This window comes from Trachypithecus francoisi, unplaced genomic scaffold (assembly GCF_009764315.1).
Source record: "Trachypithecus francoisi isolate TF-2019V2 unplaced genomic scaffold, Tfra_2.0 Lachesis_group14, whole genome shotgun sequence".
Lineage (NCBI taxonomy): Eukaryota > Metazoa > Chordata > Mammalia > Primates > Cercopithecidae > Trachypithecus > Trachypithecus francoisi.
Genome location: NW_022681459.1, coordinates 50,332,007 through 50,357,162, shown reverse-complemented (window position 1 = coordinate 50,357,162; position 25,156 = coordinate 50,332,007). Strand labels below are relative to the sequence as shown.

At 48.6% G+C, this 25,156-nt stretch overlaps 1 protein-coding gene across 4 annotated transcripts in view; it reads right to left on the bottom strand.

Annotated features, from left to right (window-relative positions):
* Nucleotides 1-1,015: 1,015 nt before the first annotated feature.
* LIMK2 (LIM domain kinase 2) overlaps nt 1,016-25,156 on the bottom strand; it is a 68,177-nt gene continuing 44,036 nt past the window's right edge. For 3 of the 4 annotated variants that reach the window (XM_033233282.1, XM_033233284.1, XM_033233283.1), the window contains 14 exons: nt 22,427-22,562; nt 21,632-21,741; nt 20,786-20,974; nt 18,951-19,056; nt 18,399-18,595; nt 15,212-15,398; nt 14,277-14,363; nt 13,423-13,554; nt 13,128-13,184; nt 10,149-10,214; nt 8,677-8,851; nt 7,872-7,927; nt 6,056-6,213; nt 1,016-2,805 (listed from right to left, as the gene is read on the bottom strand). In XM_033233282.1, the coding sequence (XP_033089173.1) occupies nt 2,661-2,805; nt 6,056-6,213; nt 7,872-7,927; nt 8,677-8,851; nt 10,149-10,214; nt 13,128-13,184; nt 13,423-13,554; nt 14,277-14,363; nt 15,212-15,398; nt 18,399-18,595; nt 18,951-19,056; nt 20,786-20,974; nt 21,632-21,741; nt 22,427-22,562 (1,801 nt within the window). In that variant the 3' untranslated portion in view covers nt 1,016-2,660. The remainder of the gene's footprint in view (nt 2,806-6,055; nt 6,214-7,871; nt 7,928-8,676; nt 8,852-10,148; nt 10,215-13,127; nt 13,185-13,422; nt 13,555-14,276; nt 14,364-15,211; nt 15,399-18,398; nt 18,596-18,950; nt 19,057-20,785; nt 20,975-21,631; nt 21,742-22,426; nt 22,563-25,156) is intronic. The other variant, XR_004442391.1, reaches the window with a different exon arrangement.

The window sequence follows — 25,156 nt, the reverse complement described above, 5'->3', positions numbered from 1 at the left end:
GCAGGAAAGACAGGTGTGCAGGTGTCTCAAGAAGGTGGTTGGTCATTGCAAATCCTCTCCCCTTCAGCATTGTTTCCAAGGTGGAGGTAGCTACAATGAATATCTAGACAAAGTCTGGAACACAGCAGGGGTTGAGGGGTGGGTGACGGGGGTGGTGCTGCAGCAGCCAAAGGGGAAATAACCGCAGAGGAGGAAGGGTCACTGGGCTGCCTGCAGCAGCCCTGGGCTGAGGAAGTTTCCTGCAAGGTGACTACTATGGCTCCAGAAGAAAAGATACCAACAGGTGTGTCTCCTGGACTTTTAGCAAGGGATTTCAGCCACAGGTTCTCAGCCTCAGGAATACCCAGATGACCTCTGTCCATGCCCAGCCATTGCTCTGTGGTTCTGCCAGCAATGCGTAATCCAGATCATTAGTTTTCTTTTGGGAACCAGATTCTGTCCTTAAGTTGGATTCTTCAAGCTTTGAGAGTGCCTGGGAGAAATCACCTTTGGGTTTACAGATTTATATTATGCCCAAGGCCCCACTAACCAGATAGCATTGTCCTTCCCAGTGGTCACTCCCCCACAACATCCCCCATATGCGGAAGCAACAAGAAACAGGTCTTCTCTCAAGCACTTGTAGGGAAACACAAGGGGTGGGGTGACTTGCATTCATTTCTTCCCATGACAAAGGTGGCACCTAGCACTGAGGAAAGCAAGCCAGGATACCCAGGCTATAGAAGTATTCATATAAAGAGGATGAAAGGGTAGGGCTCCTCAGGAATGACTCAGCTGGCATGTGAGACCCAAGCCAGGAGAAGGTCATAGTCACACTTGCTGCAAGGAAGGGGCTGCCTCAGGTGGGAGGTACATATTCTCTAGAGCAGATGGGTGTCTACTTGAGGGTTTTAGACTTGGGTGCATGAAAACTCTCTATGGGGAGTTTGTGTGGGCTCGGCCAGAAGGTGGCTAGCAGACCCTCTACATTTATGTCCCGGAGCCAGTCATGTTTTCACTTTCCATATTGCCAGGTGTGTTAACTGCTTTAACTGCTTAATTTATTTAGTTTGATCAATGGCCCCGTTCAGGCCCACCACTCCTACACTTGCTGGGGACAGCTGGGAAACAACCAGCCACACAATGCTGAACTGTGCTGCTGCTGGGAGTCCAGGGCTCAGCCCTACAGCAAGCTTGCAAACTTCACACAGAAGTACAGTCTATATATCAAGTAAACTCTGACCAGAGATGACATCTGGTCCCACAACTCATCAGGTCTATGTACAATATTTCACATACCACCCAATAGATATAACAAGAGGATAATATTAATAGCAACCACTCCTTTATCAATTCCCCCTGCTCCAATACAACCACCACACATTGCATTAATACACCAAACCCTTTCCCAATTTATTAAATATGGTGCAAGCTCATAGACACTTAGAAGAGGCAAATCTAGTTGTGATGAAGAGTTCCTAGAACTCTGGGAACCAAGATGGAGGTTTTCTAGTACCTGCAGATGTGGCTCAGGAGGATGCTGCCCAGGAGCTAATGAGCTGGGAGAGCAAACATGGGAGGTAGAAGTCAGATGGCCCAGCTCAGGGAGCTGTCTCTCTCAGCATCTCAGCTTTGGGACTCTGCCACCACCTCTTCCCAGCCCAAGCTGCTGCCTAAACCAGGCATGCTGAAGGATGAGCAATGGTTGCCATGAGGCCAAGACCAAGAGATTGCTGAGACTCCCACTCCCCTCCCTCAGATTCTAGGCCTGTGACAAGCCACTGTCCTCCAGAACCCATCTAGCTTTAGGCAAAATGTCTTAAGCATCTGACTAAGGAGCCCACCAGAGTATGAGTAACAGAAGCCAAGATCTGAGCTTTCTAGAGGGCAGGGCCTCTTTCTAGTCCCCTAGCCTCTTCCTGTGCTTGTGACTGTTGCAGACAGAAAGGATGTTGCCCGTTAAGTTCTCAGCCAGTTTCCAGTAGTAAGTTGAAAACATGAGGTGGAGGCTTCCCCTCACATTGATGTGGGCCCTGGGCTGGTTAGAGCCAGTGAGCAGGTAAACAGAAGCCAGCCCTTTCTCTAACCCCTGGCCTTTTCCACCACATATTAAGGGACTCTTCAAAACCTACTCCCTCAACCTTGCTCTAGGAAGGGCAGGATCTGGAGTGGAAAGGGGGAGCATCACTGTCTTTTTTCACACCCTTTGAGTGCCTTCTGGCCACCAGTCTTTCGTCCACACACTTGGAAGTCCTCCTGCACCCAGCTGGACTAGTGACTTCAGAGTTCACAGGCAGGTTCACCCTGGGATCCTGCCCAGCAGGTCCAGGTCACGCTGATTAGTGTAAGCGACAGCCTCCCACAATCCACTGCCAGGGAGTTCCTGGGTGGATCTGAGTAACAGATTCCTCCTGGCCCAAAGGCCAGGCTTTTTTTTTCTTCTTCACAGCTTTCAGGCAAGTATTGGATTTACAGACAGTAAGTAGGCCCCAGAACCTGTGGAGATACATTTCCCTGGTGCTGCGCTCACTTGCCTCCTGGGGAGGTAGTAGGAATGGCTTGTTCTGCTTCTAAACAGGCCGCCAATCCGCAGGAAGCCCAGACGGCCCTGCTCACAGCAGGGATGGGGCGCAGAGGGGCAATGCTGGCTGTAGAACACCCCCCTGCAGGGGGCTGGGCCAGGGCTAGGGAGGTGAGTCCCGGGTCAGGCCGTACTGCATGCTCACAGTGTGGTCCAACTCCTCCAGCTCTGCAGGCAGCGGGATGCCCAGCTCCCCCAGGTATAGGGAGAGGGCCTCAAAGGAGTCCTCCAGTTTCGAGAATGCTGGTCTAGAAGGAGAAGAGGTAAATTAGAGGCAGGTGGAATATGAGCAGGGCCATGGGGTGGGTGGAAGGAATCTAGGCTCAGCTACTTCCTGGTTGTATGATCTCAGGTAAACTCCTTCATCTAGTAGTGCCTCTGTGAGAAATGGACATAATGTTACTGCTACCTCATATATCTGCTATAAAGTTTAGATAACACTATGAGAAGGCTGGCCTAGCTGGAGTTAGTACTTAAAAACAATAGGAGAAAAGGTCCCTCCCATGTCTTAGAGAAAATGCAGTTATCAAAGGTGGAACTGGAAACATCAGGCTCCTAGTGCCATGGAAATGGCCTGGCTGCCCCGGAAGCCTAAGACAGCTCAGGCTTACTCTTCCTCCTCCATGTTTATGCTTAAATGTCATGTCACCTCAGTGAGGCCTGCTCTGACTACCATATTTAAAATTGCAACTTGTACCCTAAACAATCCTCTTTACTTGGCTTGACTCTCTTTCCATAGCATTTGCCACATTCTAATATTCAATATAGTTTATTGTATCTACTGTATGATACAGTAGATACCATGCTACAATCTGTGTTCTATGAGGATAGGCACCTTTATTTTGTTCACTGCTGTAACCCAAGCGCTTAGAACAGTCCCTAGCACACAGTAGGCATTCAATACTATGTGTGTATATATATATATATATATATATTTTTTTTTTTTTTTTTTTAGACGGAGTCTCGCTCTGTCGCCCAGGCTGGAGTGCAGTGGCCGGATCTCAGCTCACTGCAAGCTCCGCCTCCCGGGTTTACGCCATTCTCCCACCTCAGCCTCCCGAGTAGCTGGGACTACAGGTGCCCGCCACCTCGCCCGGCTAGTTTTTTGTATTTTTTTTAGTAGAGACGGGGTTTCACCACGTTAGCCAGGATGGTCTCGATCTCCTGACCTCGTGATCCGCCCGTCTCGGCCTCCCAAAGTGCTGGGATTACAGGCTTGAGCCACCGCGCCCGGCCTATATATATATATTTTTTAAATAAATTAAAGATATTTAGAATAACTGACAAGAGGTATTAGAAAACAAATACTGGGTAGCTGCATAGTTTCTCCTCAAGCTCTTACACTGGTGTTACTGAAGGATTGCGGTCCTTGGCCTATAAAGGAACAAGGTATAGATTCTCCCACCAGAAAATTTCAACTCTAATGTGGACAGTTGAAAATCATTTTTAAATAAAGATTATGTGCCAAATGGTTATCCTAGGAGGGTGGAGCTGGGGGTGAGGAGAATGTTGAGAGGCATATTGGTTAAGGGAGATTATAGAAGATATATTTCCTATGCTATAAACCTCGGTAATGTTTGAACTTGTTTTTAAAAGAAACACGATTTTTGATGGCAGGAAAAAAACCCCACAAAAGATTCTATTTTTTTTTTTTTTTGAGACAGAGTTTCACTCTTGTTGCCCAGGCTGGAGTGCTATGGCATGATATTGACTCACTGCAACCTCCACCCCTGGGTTCGAGCAATTCTTCTGCCTCAGCCTCCTCAGCAGGCTGGGATTACAGGCGCCTGCCACCATGCCCAGCTGATTTTTGTATTTCTAGTAGAGATGGGGTTTCACCATGTTGGCCGGCTGGTCTCAAACTCCAGACCTCAGGTGATCCATCAGCCTCGGCCTCCCAAAGTGCTGAGATTATAGGCATGATTACACGCTCCCAGCCAGATTCTAGTTTTTTAACCACAAACTTGAAAAAACCTAGGGTAACTTTGGTAATAATGAAATTATCACCTGAGAAGAATAAAGGTAATTTTGAAAATACTTCTTTTTAAATGCATAAAACTGCTCACTATAGTTAATACCTATTGTAAAGAGAAACTGGAAAAACCTGAACATCTACATTACAGTATGTTCAGACAGTCTCTCACTAGAATTTCATGTTGTCGACGAAAATGATAAACAGGAAGACTGCATAGTAACAAGGGAAATGCAGGGCAAAATACAGAACTATTTATTATAGAAAAAAATATATGTGTAGATATGGACAGGGGAATATTGAAAGATGAATACACTTACTGTATTCAGTTGGTTTGGGTGAATTTCCTTCTTTTAAACTTTCTTTTCTTTTCTTTTTTGTTTTTTTTTGAGATGGAGTCTCGCTCTGTCGCCCAGACTGGAGTGCAGTGGCCGGATCTCAGCTCACTGCAAGTTCCCCCTCCTGGGTTTACGCCATTCTCCTGCCTCAGCCTCCCGAGTAACTGGGACTACAGGCGCCCGCCACATCACCTGACTAGTTTTTTTGTATTTTTTTAGTAGAGACGGGGTTTCACCGCGTTAGCCAGGATGGTCTCGATCTCCTGACCTCGTGATCCACCCATCTCGGCCTCCCAAAGTGCTGGGATTACAGGCTTGAGCCACCGCGCCCAGCCCTTTTTTTTTTTTTTTTGAGACGGAGTCTGGCTCTGTCGCCCAGGCTGGAGTGCGGTGGCCGGATCTCAGCTCACTGCAAGCTCCACCTCCCAGGTTTATGCCATTCTCCTGCCTCCGCCTCCCAAGTAGCTGGGACTACAGGCGCCCGCCTCGTCGCCCGGCTAGTTTTTTGTATTCTTTAGTAGAGACGGAGTTTCACCGTATTAGCCAGGATGGTCTCGATCTCCTGACCTTGAGATCCGCCCGTCTCGGCCTCCCAAAGTGCTGGGATTACAGGCTTGAGCCACCGCGCCCGGCCGTTTTTTTTTTTTTTTTTTTTTTTTTAAAGACAGAGTCTCGCTCTGTCGCCCAGGCTGGAGTGCAATGGCAGGATCTCGGCTCACTGCAACCTCCACCTCCCGGGTTCATGCCATTCTCCTGCCTCAGCCTCCTGAGTAGCTGGGACTACAGGCACCCGCCACCACGCCTGGCTAATTTTTTTTTTTGTATTTTTAGTAGAGACGGGGTTTCACCATGTTAGCCAGGATGGTCTCAATCTCCTGACCTCATGATCTGCCCGCCTCAGCCTCCCAAAGTGCTGGGATTATAGGCGTGAGCCACCACACCCAACCATAAACTTTCTTTTAATGGCTGTGTGTCTGTGTCCTATCCAGCTTACTTGCTGCTATGACTTTACCTCTCTTTTCTCCATCCTGTACATATGAGTTGTCAGATGGCTCACGGGTTGACAGCCACATTCTTGACCTGAAGGCTTCTCTCACCCCTGTGCTTACGAAGGGCTCAGGGGTGGTCTTAGACTTAGGCAAACATCCCAGGACCCTGCGATCTGGGAGAAAGAGGCAGGATACCAACCTGCTCTCAGGCTCCAGTCTGCAGCAGATGGCGGCCAGCGGGAAGAAGGCTGGGGGACAATCTGTGGGAACAAACTTCTCCCAGAAAAGCTTCACGTTGAGGCCAAAGTCCAGTGTTCGGGGAAGGCAGTCAGGATCTGCATACACCTGCCCAATGATCTGTAGGGTAAGAAGACAGCTGTTTACGAAGGACTACAGAGGCCACAGATACATGGCAAGGGAAAGGGATGCTGGGACGTGGACAGGAAGGATGGGCAGAAGAGCAGGTGGTAAAACAGGTTAGAGAGCTCTCCTCAATCCCCAATCATCTCTCCAAATCTTATAATCCAGACCTGGATCCACTGAGAGTTGGGTTACTGAAGAGGACTGAGAAGGGGCTTCACTGCAGAAGCCAAGTGTTCCAAATCGGCATCTGGAAGCTAGCAACTTCCACTCATCCCACGCTGCCTTGTCGGTGTCTCCTTGTGGCTGTATGTCTGCCAGAGTGAAGGCTCTGTGAGGTGCTGGATCTGATTCATATCTGAAACCCTTTAGCACTAGCCTAGTGCTCTGTACACAGGTGTTCAATTAATATTAAAGAAAACAATTAAAAAAAAAAATCTTCCTTCATGGCCAGGTGCAGTGGCTCACGCCTGTAATCCCAGCACTTTGGGAGGCTGAGATGGGTGGATCACCTAAGGTCAGGCGTTTGAGACCAGCCTGGCCAACATGGCGAAACCCTGTCTCTACTAAAAATACAAATATTAGCCGGGCACGGTGGCACGCACCTGTAGTCCCAGCTACTTGGGAGGCTGAGGCAGGAGAATCACTTGAACCTGGGAGGCGGAGGTCACAGTGAGCCAAGATCGCACCTCTGCACTCCAGTCTGGTTGACAGAGTGAGACTCCGTCTCAAAAACAAAAAACAAATTTTCCTTCATTATCCTAACCATTCCTTGTCTCTCTTCTCCTCTACCCATCACAGCTTTCTAGGAATTACAGTAAGCCTTTGAATGTATGTGTGTTTGAGTCTTTGAGATATGCTGAGATAAGCTGTCACCTGACTTAAACTCTTAAAGGTAGGAATCTTCCCACGATTCCTCACTCTGTCCACGTGGTACCTAGCACAGGGCTGGCACTGCCTAGAGTGGCTACTTCTACTTGAAGGGAACTGAGAAGGGCTATATTTGGCCCAAGAGCTAGCTAGACGCCACATGAACAGTCTCTTGCCCTTCCTTCTGGAATTCTGAGTCTCACCTACCCCTTATTGACCATGTGTAAGCCACTGCCCTCTTCTGAGCCTCAGTTTCCTCAACTAAAAAACAAAACAAAACAAAACAAAAAAAACCTGGCCGGGTGCAGTAGCTCACGCCTATAATTCCAGCCCTTTGAGAGGCCGAGGCGGGTGGATCACCTGAGGTCCGGAATTAAGACCAGCCTGGCCAACATGGTGAAACCCTGTCTCTACTAAAAATACAAAAATTAGCCAGGCATGGTGGTGTGTGCCTGTAATCCCAGCTACTTGGGAGGCTGAGGCAGGAGAATCACTTGAACCCAGAAGGCAGAGTTTGTAGTGAGCCCAGATTGTGCCACTGCACTGCAGCCTGGGCAACAAAGCGAGACTCCATCTAAAACAAAAAAACCCTGCCAGTCCTCCTCTTAGGACCAATGAAACACGAATGTGGCAAAGATGTGCAGATGCGTTATAAACAATAAAACCCTACACCCATGTTGATTTTAGTCAAGCTAGTCATCCCTAGGAGGAGAAGCCCCAGTTCTGAGGGAAGGCAGAGCTGCTACGCCTGCTGCCTCAGGCATGGCGTTGGTGCCAGAGCTCACCTCACAGAGAACGATCCCAAAGGAGAAGATATCCACCGTCTCATCATAGCTCTTTCCTTGGGGAACACAGGAGAGCACGCTGTTAAGTTTACATCCCTTACCTGCTCTGCACTGGGTCTAGGGTCAATCTAAGCCACAGCTAAGAACCAGGGCTACAACAGGTTCTGCAGGGACGCCCCACAGGCTGTCCTGCACAGACACCATCTGAAAATAGTCCTTCCTCAGCCCTAGGTGACCTGCCTTGGAAAGCCCTTATAACATAACACTGCCTAGGATGAAACTGCATGTTAAAGTGGAAAAGAACCAGACTAGGATTCATCCAGGCTCTGCCATTAGCCAGCTGTGTGCTCCTAGACAATTCACTGAATTTCTCTGGGCCTCAGACTCCAAAATGGATTGGATTCAGACCATTTCTGAGGTCTCACAACCCTGATTTCAAGAATGCCAACCAGCATCTCTGGTTGGTTTGAGCATTATCCACCAGAGGGCACCACACTTCAGTTTTCACCACGGAGAGAGAAGGCTAAAGCTGGGACAACAGCCTGAGCTCTCAGCAATCCCTGAGGCACAAATGCCACAGTCAGACCTCACCTTATCCCCGAGGATGGGACACTGATCAGTTCCCAGCCCCCTAAGCTCAGGGAGCTAATTCGTGAGGTCCCTCCTGGCAAGGGGAAAGTATCCTCAGCTCTGGGTATCTGGTCCTACACTTCACAGGCCTCCCCTGGAGTTCCTAGGGCTCTGATGCCAAGGGCAGCATCTGTCTTCCCTCTGCAGGTGTCCCCTCCAGGGCTTCAGGACTCACCATTCAGCATCTCAGGGGCCATCCAGTAGGGGTTTCCCACCACCGTGTAGCGCTTCTTGCGGTCGTTCTTGCGCAAGGTGCGTTTCTTGGTGGTGGCCTTCTCCATGGGGGGCCTTTTCCTCTCTTCCACTATGAGCCGTGACAGCCCAAAGTCTGCCACCACCACAGTCTTGTCCTAGTAGGATAAAAGCAAGGTGAGGACTTCGTGGGGATGTTCTCAAACCTGGCCCTGGGGAGGAGGTATAGGCAAGAGAAGCCACTGAGAAGGGGAGAAAAGGTGTACAGCAAGGGAGAATCAGAGCAGAAAGCTCTATCAAATAGATACACCCAGGCCGGGTGCGGTAGCTTACGCCTGTAATCCCAGAACTTTGGGAGGCCAAGGCGGGTGAATCACCTGAGGTCAGTTGTTCAAGACCAGCCTGGCCAACTGGTGAAACCCCGTCTCTAGTAAAAATACAAAAAAAAAAAAAAAAAAAAAAAAAAAAATTAGCTGGGCATGGTGGCACACGCCTGTAGTCCTAGCTGCTTGGGAGGCTGAAGCACAAGAATCACTAGAACCCAGGAGGTGGAGGTTATAGTAAGCCAAGATCGTGCTACTGAACTCCAGCCTGGGAAACAGAATGAGACTCCATCTAAAAAACAAAACAAAACAAAACAGAAAATGCATTTGTTTCTGAGGGTCTGGTATCTGAGCACAGCAGATTCCTAGCCCACAGTGGGGTTCATGGCAGAGCCACTAGAGCCCTGGAGGTGAGGTTCAGGGACTTGGAGAGTGGAACTCAGAGGTGGGACAGGGGGTTGCTTTTGTTTTTCCCCGTCCAGCCTTATTCCTAAAAAGATTTCAGGCAGTGGCTAGAACCAGGATAAGACAGAAAAAGGCAAGGAGGAGGCAGTAGGTGGGGAGACTTGGGGGAGACAAGCTCTTTGAATGGCTACAGGGCAGTCATGTAGGAAAGGAATGAAGATTGCGTGGTGTGGGTCTAGAGGGCAGAGCCAGGGTCAGCTGGTAGACACCCAGGAAGTCAGACAGCAAGTCAATAAGACAAACAACACTGTAACCACCACAGCTAAGGGACAGTGGGAGGAATGCTGGTCTCAAACTGGTCCCTGAAAATCTACTAGCTCGGTGGCCTCAGGCTGAGGCTTCAAGTGCCACCACTGTAAAATGGGGTCAGCAATAATCTGCTTTACAAGACTATTATGGGGCAAAAGCAGGTAAAACGACAGGGCTCTACATATAGTCAACAAATTTCTGAATGATTTCAAAGGTTGCTAATGAGAGAAGGTGAAATTATGTCTGTGTGTGTCTGGGAGCTCCCAGAAGACAGAGAAGGGCATTGGAAGAAGCAGGATAGGAGCTCCTACGCAACACCTCTGCCCTCTAGCCAGAGGGGACAAGTCAGCCTCCTTTGTGACAAGGAAGCCAGGAAGGATAGGACCCTGGAGGCCAGACCCAGAGCAGTGGGACATACCAACTTGATGAGGCAGTTGTGAGAGTTCAGATCCCGGTGGATGATACACATAGAGTGCAAATAGGCCTGGAACAGAAGCATGAGCTGAGGCTAAAGGACTGGCAAATCAACTAGAGCCTGAATCTGGAACTGGGGGCCACAGATGCTCTCCTACCAGGCTATGCCCACCCAGCTTCAGAACCCAACCTGGACAACAGGGCCAGGGCCTCCTGTGGCTACTCCTTTGTTCCAACACTAACAGGAAGCCTGGGCTTCCTCTGCTTCTCTGCTGCCATCTCCTGCCCATCCTTTGGTTCACCAATCACTAACACAGTGACTGGCCAAAGCCCTCACTGCTCTGTCCTTGTCCCCAACTTCACAGAACCCTTGACGTTGCAGCAGTCCCTCCACCTCTACCCATTTTACCCAGATCCAGGCTGCTCCCTCCTCCCCACTCTCCTGATCTCTGGCTTGAGCCACTTTGAATCCTTCCTGCCTGCAACAGAGAAGTGACTTCTTGCTCTAGCTAGCTCTGTCTTTCAGACACTGACTTCCCCTAAGACTCCACCTTCCCCAACTGTCTAAACTTTAAGCTCTCCCCCTTCCTACTAAAATGTTTGTAAACAAATTTGTTTGTTATGTCCCCTCTCCAGGCCTCCACCACTGGTTCTTGTCACTCTCAGGAGCAACTTCCTTTCTCCTTCCCTTCCCTTGCAAATAGAAGGAGCCACTCCCTGCTCTCCAGCCCCATGCAATACTGCTTTCATCCCTTAGGCTCCTGGAGCTGCTCACACATCCAGGGAGCTCTTCCTGAATCACTATAGCTCATGACCTGCCTGCTTGCCTGCCTGAGGAAGTGCTCCTCAAAGACTGTCTACACCTTTCTTATGCTACCTGCTCCTGAGACTCTTGTGTGTCTGTTTTTTTCTTCCAGCCTTTTCAATGTCAGCCCTGCTCAAAGCCATCTCCTCTTCACAAGCTGAGACACCCCCACCAGCCACATGGATGCCTCTTCTGTCCCACAGCTCCAGCTGCCCCTTCTCTGCAGATTAGGTGACTAGCAGCCTCTCCCTAAGCTCTAGTCTCATGGAGCCAGTTTCCTGCCCAGAAGATGCTGATGGGTTCTACTAGCACAGAACAGCAGGCATCAATGTAGCTCTTCCCAAACCGGTTCCTCAACCATCAGTGCCATCCCCCATCCCCCAAAACGTCTGATAAGTGACACCTCAAGCCACTCTTAACTCCTCCTCCTCCTCCTGTTCCCTCACTGCCAACTAGTCTCTCCATTCTGACTCCACCCTGCCTCCCAGGCTCCTGTCCCCACAGCCACTACCTTAATTCAGAAATCTGAAATGTGTCATTAGCCCCCTTTGCAGGTCTCCATTCCCTGGACCCTCTGCATTCCACCTCAACCTACTAACCACATCAGACTCTTTTTTTTTTTTTTTTGAGATGAAGTCTCGCTCTGTCACCCAGGCTAGAATGCAGTGGTGTGATCTTGGCTCACTGCAACTTCCGCTTCCCAGGTTCAAGCTATTCTCCTGCCTTGGCCTCCTGAGTAGCTGGGACTATAGGCATGCACCACCACGCCCAGCTAATTTTTGTATTTTCTTCTTTAGTAGAAACAGGGTTTCATCATATTGGCCAGGCTGGTCTCAAACTCCTGACCTCAAGTGATCCACTCACCTTGGCCTCCCAAAAAAGTGCTGGGATTACAGGCATGAGCCACTGTGCCTGCCCAGACTCATTTTGGAAAAACTACAACTCTTAAGCTTTCTTGCTTAAAAATCTTTTCCTGCTAGACACGGTGGCTCACAACTGTAATCTCAACACTTTGGGAGGCTGAGGCAGGAGGAATGCTTGAGCCCAGGAGTTTGAGATTAGCCTGGGTGACAAAGTGAGAACCTATCTCTACAAAAAAAAAAAAAAAAATTTCAAAAAATTAGGTGTGGTGGTACACACCTCTAGTCCCAGCTACCTGGGAGGCTAAGGCAGGAGGATTGCTTGAGCCCAGGAGGTCGAGGTTGTAGTGAGCCATGATCATGCCACTGCACTCCAACCTGGGCAACAGAGCAAGATCCTGTCTCAAAACAACAACAAAAAAACACCCTTCCTGATTCAAGCCCCAGCAACAGGAAAAAACAAAACAAAACAAAACCCCCCAAAAAACCCAAAAAGCCAGTCAACCAAAAAACTCTTTTACATCTGTCTCCTAAATATAGTCCAGAACTCCTTAGCTTAAAACACAGCAACCCTAACGTACCCCCAAACTGTTCCAGACTACTATCTTTGTGGACCCCCATGTGAAGGGCAGTGGCTAAAGTCTCAGGTTTGGCAACCAGACTGATGAGCCCAGGATCCCAGCTCTGTCCCTTTCCAGTCCAGCTTATCTGGAAACCAAGGTTGTTATGAGGAATAAACATGTGCATGCACGTTAATCCCTCAGCTCAGTGCCTAGTATATAGAGGGCACTCAGTACTTGTCAGCTGTTATATTTCTATGCTTGGAATCATTTGTTTCCAGGTAAAATAGATGATTTTCTCCTCTTTCCTCCCAGGTCTTTGCTCCTGTCACTTCAATCTTGGAGCCTCTCTGCCAATAGAACTTTATCCAATTCTGATCCTTCAGGGCTCCGCTAGAACTCATTTCCCCTTCATTGATTTCCTAGGCAGCGAGGTGCTCTACTTGGTCCAAGGGGCCCTCAGCACCTGAACACCCATGACGGCAAGCCCGGGCCATCTCAGGCTACAGTTGCCTCTCTAGTTTGCCTTGTCTGTGCCCTGTTTGCCCTTAGAGATGTGTAATTCTTTGAGAATAGGGCTGTGAGCTGAGAACAGTTAGCTGGGGCCAGTTTCAGTGGCAGAGACAAACTCAATGAATAGCTGCTGATCCAGCCCACACAAGTGGCACAGGAAGGGGTCTCTACCTTCCAGTGAAGCCCACAATTCTCACATCTCTCTCTACTCTCACCTTGCTGGCAGGTTTGTTGGTGGGACTCACCATTCCGGAGGCAATTCCTTTGGCAAACCTGACCTTCTGCTGCCAGGGGAACGGATCCTGCAGAATGGGGGAAATGATTGTCAGAGGTTGTTGAGCCCTATCCCACTCGTGGTCCAGGCCCGATGGGTCAGTCTGGTCTCCTAGTGAAGCCTCCTTGTCTATGCTCAGTCCCACCCAGCATGGTCCTTTAGGGGCACAGCAGGGCCCCTCTGGCCTTTAAGCTCCCAGGATAGTGATAGCATAGGTGTCTGACAACACACCAAGGCTCCTGGAGACTATGGGGTGGTGTACTCACCATATTGCGCAGGAAGTCCTTCAGTGTGCCCCCCTCAATGTACTCTGTCAGCAGGTTCAGCTTCTTATCCTTGTACAGCACACCAATGAACTTGAGCACATTGGGGTGGTCCAGGCTGCGCATCACTTTCACCTGGGGGTCGGGGGAAGCCAAGGAAAGCTGACTGTTAACTTCTATGTCTTCCTTACCCCTTCCCTCCAGGGAATCAGCTTGACAAGTGTTACCACCTGTATCTCCTACCGCCTCTCTTGTGATATGACAGGGCACTAAGATCAGGATGAGGGAAGACCACCACCATATAGATGGAGATGGCTTCACAGATCTTACCCTTGGGATCCTGCCTTTCTAGGAACTGCACTGGGGGAACTGGGGTGGGAGTGGCCAAGTAGCTTGGAGGGCAGTACCGGGACCACAGGTGTCCCCAACTGACATTGCTCCATGAAGTAACTTGGGAGGGGTGGTGAAAACTGTAAATGCCCAAGGAGTGTGAGTGCTCAGGGAGCTCCCCCTCCAGGTTCCCTTAGCAGTGTATTCAGGTAAGGATTATAACATCGAGTTGTACTAAATTGGTGTGTTTTCATGTCCATCATCCTCATAACCTGAGAGCTTCTCTGAACCATGTATCTTTTGTTACTGCATCCCTTGTATCCTCTTTGTGTTGCTTTTAGTAAGTGTTCACTGAACAAATAATTATGCTGTAATTTAGAGGAAGTGGGATATTCCTCTAGGGCTCTTTTCTGCTTAGTTTTTAAGACAGTGATTCCAAACTGTATTTCCTCTTGAAGCCATTATTTGTAAGGTCTTCTCTCTTCCAGTGGTGACACCAACCTCCTGGGCCCCCTCCATCTTCTTACCTCAGTCAGAAAAGTTTTCTGGGTCTCCTCATCACATCGAATTAACTCTTTCATGACCATCACTTTGCCCGTGGCTTTGTGTGTCACCTACAGGGAGGGTGACTGTTAACGGTGCTGAGACCAGAAGTTCTGGAGAACTGTTTGAGAAAATCTATGTAGCTGACCATCCCATCCCTTGGAGGGCACACTGAGCCGGGTCAGACTGACAGAGTTCATGTGTGGAAGATGCAGCGTGGAGCAACGTGGGACTCAGATGGAAGCATACCCTCTTTTCTGGAGAGGTGGGCATGCACGGAGGAGAGGCAAGAACCCAGAAAAGGGAAGTGGGGAAGGAGGCAGGAGGGGACGCTGCCAAGCCAAGCAGGGGCTCTGGTCATTTGGCATAGGAGTGAGTCTCTTGAGCGAACAGAAGTCTGGGGGCAGGAAGGTCAGTGCCAAAGACATGCACCAGGGAGCTGGGTGGGTCAGGGGTGAGCTCTCCAGCCCTGCTGCCCCTGCAAGCTGAGACACATGGCTTACCTGACCCCCCCTCCCAGTTCTCAGCAGAGGAGGAGGAGGAGGAGAGAAAGAGAGAGGTTAGTCCCTGAGACTGTTCACCAGGGAGGCAGGAGCCATTCCCCTGTGTGCTCCTTGTAGCATGCCCGGTACTGAGGTCTGTGGGCACCTAACAAACACCCACTGACTGGAGGCAGGAGGGCCACGGGCACAGCTCAACCCAACCTGGATCTCTAGGTCCACAAGCTCACTGTAACAGTAACACTGACCTTAGGTGGCCTGGGTAGGGGTGAAGCCTCTCACACCATCACCCAAAGCCAGGAAGGAGGCCTGGCGTCCTGCAGGGGGTATGGGGTGGGGCCAAGTGATGAGAAATCCCCGAAAGACATTGAGAGAGGGACTGGGGGCAGAAGAGCAAAGTATTTGCTACCTGCGCTCACCTTGATAGCCTGCCCAAAGAAGCCCTTCCCCAGGACCTCCCCGTGGATTAGGTCACAGGGCCGGAAGATCTGCTGTGAATAGCTGCTGGAACAACGAAGGGATTCTGAGCGGCTGATGTCACGGCTGAACAGCAGGGGCTCCTTTGGGGAGCTGGGGCCAGGGGACCTGGAGATGCTGTTACTGCGCCTGAAGATGAGGAAAGATCGGGGTAGGGATGCGTAGTCCTCAGAGACTGGCCAAGAAACCCTGGAGGAAGGAAACTTAGGGGCACCTGTTCATTCCAATGTCTATAGTTTAGATGTTATTATCGGGGAACAGGGGCTCTTACATCAGATGTATCATTTTGGGGTTGCTGACATCAGTCATTGATTTAAGCATAGTAAAAACACATTCAAAATGGGAACTCTGCGTACATCACACATAGAACAATTAACTAGATTCTACTAGCTTATAATGCTCAGTATATGACATATATGACAAGACTGTAGATGGTAATTCACCATCTCCCATATTTGCTTGATTTAAGGTACTAACTGGTTTAGAGTGATAGTTATACTAGTATCCAAAAAATGAGCAAATGGGATTTTTTTTTTTTTTTTGAGACAGAGTCTCACTCTGTCAACCAGGCTGGAGTGCAGTGGTGTGATCTTGGCTCACTGCAACCTCTGTCTCCCTGGTTCACATGAGTCTTGTGCCCCAGCCTCCTGAGTAACTGGGACTACAGGCATGTGCCACCAGGCTCGGCTAGTTATTATTATTATTTTTGAGACAGAGTCTTGCTCTGTTGCCCAGGCTGGAGTGCAGTGGCACAATCTCGGCTCACTGCAACCTCCATCTCCCAGATTCAAGCAGTTCTCCTGTCTCAGCCTTCCAAGTAGCTGAGACTACAGGTGCACACCACCACGCCTGGCTAATTTTTTTTTTTTTTGACGGAGTCTCGGTCTGTCGCCCAGGCTGAAGTGCAATGGTGGGATCTCCACTCACTGCAACCTCTGCCTCCTGGGTTCAAGCGATTCTCCTGCCTCAGCCTCCCAGGTAGCTAGGATTACAGGCACGTGCCACCACGCCTGAATACTTTTTGTATTTTTTTTAATAGAGATGGGGTTTCACCATGGTGGCCAGGTTGGTCTTGAACTCCTGACCTCACAATCCAACTGTCTTGGCCTCCCTAAGTGCTGGGATTACAGGCGTGAGCCACAGCACCTGGCCCTAATTTTTGTATCTTTAGTAGAGATGGGGTTTCACCATATTGGCCAGACTAGTCTCAAACTCCTGACCTTGTGATCCACCCGCCTCGGCTTCCCAAAGTGCTGGGATTACAGGCATGAGCCACCATGCCTGGCCAGCAAATGGGATTTTGGATGATATTTTGCACATCTTTGTACCTGTCCATGTTTCCTGAATTTTAAGATGACAAGCATGTATGATTTTTATAACAATAAAGTCACTATGTTTACATTTTCAAAAGTGGTAGATAATAGTCATGGTCAATGACTATAGTTTCACTTACTGAAGGAGGGACAAGAAGGTTGAAGTCCATAGCACTGCAGGTGAACAGCCCTGTGAACTTTCTCTCCGGGGTATGCTCCTGCTTTACTTGGGCTACCCAGAGAGGACTGACGCTGGATGGCTCTTGGCTTGTCCTGCCCTACAGGTTTTCTTACCCTTGTTCTTTTGCTCTGCCTTCTGCTGACCATGCCCACCACAGCACACAAGGTTAGCTGCCCTCCTCCTCTGCATGGTGGCTCTACAGGTATCTGGCCACTCCCAAATCTTCCCTTTTCCAGGTCATGAATTTCTAGCTCTTCTCTGCCCTATGTTGCCCTGCCTCCCACTAATTTCATCATACTGATCAAGGCCAAGAGGCAGTGGGAGTGAGGGGAGCAATTTGAGGGGAGGGCACTGTTTCCAACACATGCCAGCTGAGAGGGCCCTAACTTTGGTGAGGAGAGTGGATTAAAAAACAAAAACAAAAACAAAAAAAACTACCTTTTTTGGGGGGGGGACAAGGTCTCACTCTGTTGCCCAAGCTATAGTACAGTGGTGTGATCAAGGCTCACTGCAGCCTTGAACTCCTGGGCTCAGGCAATCCTCCTCCTAAGCCTCTCGAATAGCTGGGATTACAGGCATGCGCCAACATGCCCAGTTAACTTTTTTATTCTTTGTAGAGACAGGAATGTTGCCCAGGCTGCTCTTGAACTCCTGGCCTCAAGCAATCCTCTGGCCTTGGCCTCCCAAAGTGCTGGGATTACAGGTGTGAGCCACAGTGCCCTGCCCATCTAATTAAAAACATTTTTTTTTTGGTAGAGACAGTGTCTCACTATGTTGCCCAGGCTGGTCTCAAACTCCTGTGCTCAAGTGATCCTCCTACTTAGGCCTCCCAGAGTGTTGGGATTACAGGCATGAGCCGCCATGCCTGGCCAAGAACCTGATTCTTAGTGATACTAAGAATGCATCACATTTACTGAACGCTGTCCCTATGACAGCACCATACAACTTTATGTCCTTTTCCACATTTAATCCTTACATAATTGGTGAGACAGCCACCTTTATCTTACCATCTTATGTCACAGATGCAGAAACAGGCTCAGAGAAATGAAGTGATTTGTGAAGGGAGGAGCTCAGCCTGAAACCCCAGTAGGGTATCAGTATTTCTGCCTGGGAGCCAGTGCTCTTGACTTCTTTTCTGTAAGTCTCCCTACTTGGGGCTTACACTCAAGGTAACTGCTCCTTCTTCATGGACCTGGCAGAATCTGGGGTTTGGGGGTTGTTGGTCCCTCAAGTCTAAAAAACTTTCATTCATCTTTTACTTTATTGTTTTCAAAGTCTTTCTACACAATTTATTCAATCCTATCTGTGCCCCTACTCCAGGCTCTGAGCTCCATGTTTTCTCCACAGGTCACGCTGCCCTTCAGGGTATAGCATCACCACCTCCTGTCCAGCTTAGGAGTTCAGTGTATAGAGCCTGACCCTCCGGTTTCTAAGGAAACCTGGCAGACAGCTGGGTCCGCAAAGGCTCTGGCTATAAACTGTGATCCCCACAGGGGCAGCTGGGTCAGCACAATCCTCATAGTCTGTCCCTAGCCAGCTGGTTCCTCTCCTAACTCTTCAGGCTTCTGAAAGCCAGCTCAGCTTCATCTGAGAGACAGACATGGGACAGGACAGAGCCAGGGTGGGAGGTGGCACCTCAGGGAACGTCTCCTCAGTGTCCCCTCCAGATTCTCCTTGGTGTCCAGGGTGCTGAGGGTGTGGGGGTGTCCGGCATTCTGCATGTGAGGAGTGAGCCGGGCCTCCAGCCGCAGCTGGTCCAGGCGTTGGGAGACGGGGTCATGTTCAATCAACAGCTGAAGTGTCTGGCTCGTCTGGCTAATTGCATCCTCCACCTGTGGCCAAGAGCAGTATAAAGCTCCCACAGGCTGCCCCACCCCAGGCCACCCATGGCCAACCCAGATGACTCAGGCACAGTGTGGCCAGTGCTCAACTTGGCTAATGGTGGCCTCTAGCTGTCAGTGGCCTCACAGTGCCCTCTGCCTGGCATTCTGTCAGCTCTCCCATCTGTCAACCATCCCTGCTACCCTGGGAACCTGTTAAGCTGTAATAGGTCACCAGTGGTCACAGGCTCAATGCTAAGACAAAGAGATGGGCTGGGGGTAGGAAAAGGTAAAGGCTATAGCCTGATTTCCCAGAGGATCTATTCCATGTCCCACCCTCACAAGACAGATTAGACACACACTCTACCTCCTCCACTCGAAGTGTGCGGACCGGGGTCCCATTGATCTCCAGGATGCGGTCCCCAGGGTGGATGGCATTGCGATTGTTGGGACTGATGTGCATCCGGTTGACCCTGGGCCAGACAAAGAGTTAAGGCAGGATAAAGATGTCCTAAAAACCTGCTTGACCAATTCTGCTTGTGCAAGGAACGTCCCAGGCCACCAGTGGCCCCTAAAGGGCCCAGGATATCCACACGGAAAGGTAACACCTTTTCTAGGATGCCCCATCTCAGTGAAGGAAATTGCCACTCACCCTGTGGCCTAAGCCAGAAACTTGGACATCATCTTCCCCATTTGGAGTTCCCTCATCCCTCTCCTACTCCCATCTCTAAGAACTCTGCCTTCTTTCCATCGTTGTAGTTATTCACATCTCTTACCTGGATCACTGTAATAGCTTCTTTTTTTTTTTAAACTTTGTTTTTAATTTTTTTTTGAGATGGTGTCTTACTCTGTCATCCAGGCTGGAGTGCAATGGCATGATCTGGGCTCACTGCAACCTCTGCCTCCCAGGCTCAAGCAATTCTCATGCCTCAGCCTCTTGAGTAACTGGGATTACAGGCGTGTGCCACCATGCCCAGCTAATTTTTTGTACTTTTTGTAGAGATGGGGTTTCACCATGTTGGTCAGGCTAATCTCAAACTCTTGACCTCAAGTAATCTGCCCACCTTGGCCTCCAAAAGTGCTGGGATTACAGGAGTAAGCTACTATATCTAGACTTTTAATTTTAAAAAATAGAGATGCAGTCTTGCTATGTTGGCCAGGTTGGTCTTGAACTCCTGGCCTCAAGCAATCCTCCCACCTCAGCCTCCCAAAGTGCTGAGATTACAGGTATGAGCCACCGCACCCAGCCTACAACAGCTTCCTAACTGGTCTCTATACCTCTAGGCTTTCCCCTCTCCAATCCAACCTCCATACCAGTGATCCTTCTAAAATGTTAACTTGGTCACAACAGCTTGCTGCTTAAACTCTCAATGGATCTGCTGGATCTTTATAATCCAGGCCCTCTATATGCTTAACAGCCCCTTTTTTGGCCACATCCAACCTACATCAGACATGATTAAGACTCCCACTTTTGGAGAATGTTTCTCCCTCTGCCTTGAACACAATTCCTTCTCCTCTTCATCTAGTGAGGTTGTAGAACAGACCTTAGCTCCTCCTGACTTCCCAAACTCTAGTATCCTTCACCTACTGTGTAAGCACTAGCCTAATGTCCGACACATAGTAGATGCAAAATCAACATTTACATGGTAAGCAGCCAGAGGTATGACATTACTGGTATTAGATAGACACAGACTCTTTCTCCATCTGGTCTCTGGCCTCAATCTAGGATAGGGTTTTAACTTCTTTTGGGCCATGGACCACATTTTCTCCGTTCATTCTCTCAACTGACAAAAAATAATCAACCACCTCCTACTATATGCCAGGTACTGTTCCAAGCCCTGGGCATGCAGCACTGAACAAGACAGCAAGTTCCTTCTGGAATTTACATTCTAGTGGAGGGGAAAGAAGATAAACTAATACACATAATCAAGCCAGATAATTTCAAAGAGCAAACATGATCTGAAACCTGACACCTGAAAGGTGAGTGATTCTGGCCTTAAGTATCTGGTAGGAAGTAGCCTGGGCAGAGAGAACAATAAGTGCCAAGGCCCAGGTGTGGTTACAGCATAGTGGGGTCCAGGAGAAAGATATGAGATGAGAATAAAGGGAGTTCTGCACGAGACTTTGGAGATCTAAGCCCTCTGAGGCCCATTTACAGACTCTGCTCAAGAACCCCTGCTGAAGGGTTCTCAAAATACTTACTCTTTCACTTGCACAGTGGTGGCGTAGTTGGAACAGGCACTCTCCACGGACACAGAGAAGCCCCGCCTGCCTTCAGTGGTGGCTGGCATGGAGATGAGCGTGACAGAGTAGGGCAGCTGGTCCTGAGCAGACTCTGTGGAGAGTCTCTCAAACATGGGTGCCAGCACCACCTCATTGTGGCACTTCCCACTGGGGAGAGGGCACAGGGGGGAGTATGATGCTAGAGTCCCATGCAGAAGCCTCCCAGCAACCACTGCACCATGTGGCTTTAAGTAATAGTACCTATAGTCTCACTACCACCCTCTCTGTCATGATTCTAGCTGGCTGCTCAAATGAGGAGCCAGGGTTCTCAGGGTGGGCTGGGACTGGGGGTGCTGAGCTGGATCTGCAGCAAGTGGTATATTTGGAAGAACATTGGCCTGGGTTGGGGTGAGATGGCCTGGGTTCTCTTCACTCTGCCTTTGACTCACAATGAGAATCTTGCCCTTGTACTATCCTATTCCATGAGCCCCAGGCTGACTTCTTTCGTCAACCAAGGTGGTTGGACAGGGTGAGCTCTAAGGGGTCTTTGACTTTAATGTTCTGGGATCCTCCTTGAAGGTGCCTCCCACTGGGAGGATTGCAGGGCAGCGTGAAGACATTTTCAAGGTAGGTAAGAAAAAAGGGTAGAGATATGTGTAAATCATTCCGCTTACAAGTTAAAGAGCTGGTTAAGAGCATTGCTGTGATAGGAATCCAATGCTGTGACTACACTAACACTCTTTCTCTGCCCAACTCACCCTGCCACCGTCCCTCCCCCAGGCCACTCTTATATGGGAGAGGATAGACAAAGGACCACCATCTTACCAGTAGAGGGTAGCGTGCTGCACCAGTGCATATGCATCCCCATCCTCAATGATCACCTTGCAGCTCATACAGGCAAAGCACTCTGGGTGGTACTTGAACTCCCCAGCCACCTGTGAGCAGGTGGGGAGAAGGGTGCACAAAAGGAGGAAGGAAGTGAGTTATCACTGTTGCTGGAGTGAGGACAGGAGTAGCTGAATGACCTCCAATCAAGGCCCCAGTCAAAATCCACTCTTTCACTCTCTGCCCAAAGAAAGTGTCAGATTGGTACCTCCTGTCATTTCTGAGACTGCACAAAACTGTTTTCGTTTCAGTTATGAGAACAAGCCCCCAGAAGTAATCATCCCCACTAAAAAAGATCACAGTTCCTCCAATATAGGGTTGGCAAGTCTGTGACTATGCTTAAAGTCCTGTGTCCAGAGCGGGTATAGGAGGTAGCACCTCTCTCTGCCAGCCCATTCCAGAGTCTCCTTTTCTTATTCCCTGAACACAACCTAAATATATCCTCCTTTCAGCCTGTAACACTCTCCTTTGAGGTCCTTATCCAACTACATTGTGTCTCCTCTCTGCCTGCCTCTCCTCCCACTCCCAACATTAAACTATTAAGTCTTTGAGGGAAGGATCTTACCTTTCACTTAATAGGTGCTCAGCTGATACCTGCTGGTTGAATGAATGAATAAATAAAGGGAGATGCCCTGGCTGATGGAAAGATCAAAAGATGAACAGCCATGGGGAACTGGAAGCACTGTCAATGGACTCTGAAGACTAAGAGGGGCAGATATGAAGGGACTCACTCACCATAAAAGGCCCTGTCATCAGCAGGGAGCACCCATGACAGAACTCCCCAAACTTCCCCCAGTAGTCCTTGGGGCAGTAGAGCTTCCCATCCTTCTCGTAGTACCAGTTGGTGAGGGAATCCTGGCATTCTGAACACCTGAAAGGCAAGACAAGAACTGAAATTCTCCTGGATCCCTGGAACCAGGCCACATAGGCTGTCCCTGGCTCCTAGGTCTGACAACAAAATAGACAGTCCTCTTTGACCCAAAGCCAAGATAGGGGAAAGTTACAGCCTTGTGCTATCTCCCCAAGGGAAGCTGGTTCAGAGCGAACAAGGCCCCAGAAACCAGCTCTGTGTTGCCTGCCTCAGTGGACAGACTAGTGTTTCACAACCTCTTTGGGTCTTGGAGCCCTCTGAGAATTTGATAAAAGCCAAGAAGCCTCCCCTAGAAAAATGCACATATAAGGAAGATGTGTATATAATTTAGGTGTGTGTGTGTGTGTGTGTGTGTGTGTGTGTATATAAAGGATTCTCTGAAACCTATTTATGGCACCAGTTAAGGACCTCTGGTCTTGACAGATATTTCAATGAACAAAAGCAGTTTGATCATCTCCACTCTTCAAAACCGACCCATCACCAACAGCGTTACCAATGTAATGTTCTTGCCAAAAATATGTTAAGTATAAAAAAACTAATCAGGCAAATCTAGAATGTGGGTTATTCTATAAGATAACTGGTCTTGACTCTTCTAAAAAGTCATGGGGAGAAGAAAAGGCACAGATTTTAAAAAGCCTTAGAGACACAGCAACCAAATACGATGCCTACACCTTGGATTCAAATTTAGATTAAAAAAGGCAACAGCCATGAACATTTTTTGAAACTGAGGAAATCTGGATTTGGACTATAATATTATATTGTAAAATTACTGTGAATTTTCTTAGATGTGATGATATTTGACTTATATAGGAGAATTCTTGGGAGAAACATATTGAACTATTTAAGGGTAAAAGTCAAGATGCATTTAAGTTACTCTGAAATAGTTCAGCAAAAATAAATGAAAGTATATAGACAGAGGGAGAGAGATACACAAAGTGGCATAACATTAACAAATGATGAATCTATGTGAAAGGTATGTAGGTGTTATTTGAACTACATTTTCAACTTTTCTACATATTTGAAAATTTTTTCAAAATAAAATATTGAGGAAGAAACCCAACATTCTATTAGCACCATGTAAGATGTACATGTTAGATCCATAGCTTGCTGGGCGGGGTGGCTGATGCCTGTAATCCCAGCACTTTGGGAAGCTGAGATGGGAGGATCACTTGAGCCCAGGAGTTCGAGACCAGCCTGAGCAACATAGTAAGACCCTGTCTCTTAAAAAAAAAAAAAAAAAAAAAAAAAAAAAAAAATCCATAGCTCCCTTCTCCCCTAATCACCTGGCTATGAAGTTCCACCTCTCAAAAGTCAGGTGTGTTGTCAGGACTTACCTGCACAACCTCCTCCTTCCTTCTGAGCTTCCCAACACACACAGCTAAGAGCTCCTTGGCCTGCTGAGCCCATGCCATTTCTTTCCTTCTAGTTCCTTCTTTTCCCTATTCTCGTTGTCAAGGCCTTCCACCTTCCACAGTGGCCATATCGTTGTTTCCAAGAGGTTTCAACATTGCTTGGTTTGAATCTTGATCCTGCCACTTACTAGTTACATCATCTTGGGCAAGATATTTTACTTACTTCTCTGGTCTAGTTTCCTCATCTATAAAATGAACTGCTGTGAAAATTATAGGAAATAATATGTATTAAAAATATAGAGAGCAGCTGGGCACAGTGGCTCATGCTTGTAATCCCAGCACTTTGGGAGGCCGAGGCAGGTGGATCACTTGGAAGTCAGGAGTTCGAGGCCAGCCTGGCCAACATGGTGAAACCCGGTCTCTACTAAAAATACAAAAAATTAGCCGGGCGTGGTGGCACGAACCTGTAATCCCAGCTTCTCGGGAGGCTGAGGCAGGAGAATCGCTGGAACCCAGGAGGTGGAGGTTACAGTGAGCCGAGATCATGCTACTGCACTCCAGCCTGGGTGACAGAGCCAGACTCTGTCTCAAAAAAAATTATAGATAGACAGACAGAGATAGCTTATATAAAAGACCTAATATAGGCTGGGTGCGGTGGCTCACACCTGTAATCCCAGCACTTTGGGAGGCTGAGGCAGGCAGATCACAAGGTCAGGGGTTTTGAGACTAGCCTGGCCAACATAGTGAAATCCTGTCTCTACTAAAAATACAAAAATTAGCCAGTCATGGTGGCTTGCGCCTGTAGTCCCAGCTACTCAGAAGGGTGAGGCAGGAGAATTGCTTGAACCTGGGAGGCAGAGGTTGTGGTGATCCGAGATTGCACCACTGCACTCCAGCCTGGACAACAGAGCGAGACTCCGTCTCAAAAAAAAAAGACCAAATATAGTAGAAACTCAGTATGTGTTAACTTTTATTAAAGATGATAATGACAATGTAATGGCAGCTCACATTATCAGCCACTTCCTGTCACTAGTTGGACAACTTCTCTTAGTAGCTTTCTCTCATTGAAAACAACTAATAGCATCCCATTATTACAAAGAGCCAATGTGAAAAGGAAATAAGCTAATGTATGAGAGAAAGCCTTTTGCCAGGCAAGTGCATTATTATAACTTGCTAAGCACTGCAGATATAAAAGATAAATACACAGGGCACCCTACTTCACTTTTCATGAGCTTATGAAGA